General features: G+C 29.9%; 1 protein-coding gene across 1 annotated transcript in view; it reads right to left on the reverse strand.

The window, feature by feature from the left end:
- Positions 1–1,814, reverse strand: part of MAP3K7 (mitogen-activated protein kinase kinase kinase 7) — a 71,726-nt gene that overhangs the window by 30,451 nt on the left and 39,461 nt on the right. Inside the window, exon 7 of the mRNA XM_012638186.1 lies at positions 728–809. Within this exon, the coding sequence (XP_012493640.1) occupies positions 728–809 (82 nt within the window). The remainder of the gene's footprint in view (positions 1–727; positions 810–1,814) is intronic.

Consider the following 1,814-nt stretch of genomic DNA (forward strand, 5'->3'; position numbering starts at 1 on the left):
TTCATATTTTTACTGAACATTTTCAGTAAAACTGGAATTTGAGAATAACTAGCCAAACAGTAAACTAGCTTAAAATAAATAAAACTATTCTTGAGGTGGGAGAAATAGACCAATAAAAATATTTGGGAATAAAAATAAAATTTTAAGTGCATAATAAATATATGTGCATATGCACACACGTTCCTTTTAATTAATAATGAAAGGCTTATAAGGCCATTATATTTTGAGAAATACAATATTTCCAATTAAAATGTTATTTCTACTATTTTTTTGATGACTACAAACTACACATCCCACTACTACTTCATATTTTAGAAAACTAGGGAACTTTTAACACAGCTTCTTAAATAAGAGTCTCTGTAGAAGAGAACTAAATGATGAAGAAATATATACATTTTCAATAATTTCTAATACTACTTGATCTAGCAGTATCCACGTAAAAATTATTTTTCAAATTAAGAATGACATTCACAGCAATACAATATCCAATCTTTTTATGCATAACTGCAAAAATTCCAAGAGTTGGAAGCCAGCCTTCAATAACTCTTTAAGCTGGGTGCTTCATGAAGAATGATGCACCTGGAAACTCAAATTGCAGTCAATCATATGAAATGAAGGAATTAAAATGCAAATGGAGATATCATTCATTGCTTCTTGATTATAATTCCATGGGAATAGATACCAAAAAAAAAAATCAAGTTATTACTCTTTCTATCCATCCATTCACCTGTACTGGTGGCAGAGTTGCTCTGTCCTTCATCTGAATACTGACAAGGATACTGTAACGGCTCATCTGCTCCTGGAAAATACTAAATATAAAAAAGTAAATCACAGCTTAAAATTTCTTTAATACAAATTAAATCCTGCTAAGATTAACCTAAAGAGTATATCTGAATTATTTCCTTGTCATGGGATCTGACTATAGCAAAGATGATGCTTTATTTTCTCTAAGGTATATACTGAATTTGCAGTTGCTTAAGTTTTTGATTTTAGAAAGATGATGATACTCCATTCTTTTTTGAATTTCAAGTGTGATCAATGCCATGCACCTACCTAAGAATCTATTTCACATGGAGTCTAGATGGTCTTAAAGAAAACAACAAATATTTCTCTAGAGGAACACATAAAATAGAAGAGTATCATTCCTCATAATTATTTAAAACACATTTAATTTACGTTCTTATAACATTGATGTAAACTTCCAAATTGTTGCAATGATTGTTAGTCTGATAACTGAGACTGGTATACTAAAGAATAATTGTTGGAACTTGTATTTTAAATATCAAGAGGATAGATTATGGATGTCTTTCTACAAATTGGAGACATAATGTTAAAAGTATTAACTGGACCAAAAAATTAGAACTTAGGGGTAAAAAAGGAAACGTATTCCCCTCAAATTAGACAAAGCACGTATAAACACACTCACAATTCAAACACCCAAAATTTTAAGTTATCTGACTACAGAGACTAGGTTGTTTTCTTATGTACATAGCTTTAGGGACTAGAGTTCTATATAACATAGCTGGTATTCAAATATGATGGTAAACTTTAATCAGATTAGGTCAGCCTGCTTTGCCTAAGTAATTTTCAGCTGACTGAACAAATATAATCTTTCATCATTTAGGACATCATTTCATCTATATTTAAGGAGACTGCAAGATTCTTCGACTGAACAAACTGTTCTGAAATTCAGGCACTTTCCTAAGTACTTATACTTTTTAAAGTCAAGGTACCAATTGACAGTTTTTGTTAGTATACCAAAAACTAGAGGCTGAAAATATTTCTAATAATTCTAAAAGTGTTTAATTTATAGA

Source organism: Propithecus coquereli, unplaced genomic scaffold (genome assembly GCF_000956105.1).
Source record: "Propithecus coquereli isolate 6110/MARCELLA unplaced genomic scaffold, Pcoq_1.0 Scaffold127, whole genome shotgun sequence".
NCBI classification, from domain to species: Eukaryota; Metazoa; Chordata; class Mammalia; order Primates; family Indriidae; genus Propithecus; species Propithecus coquereli.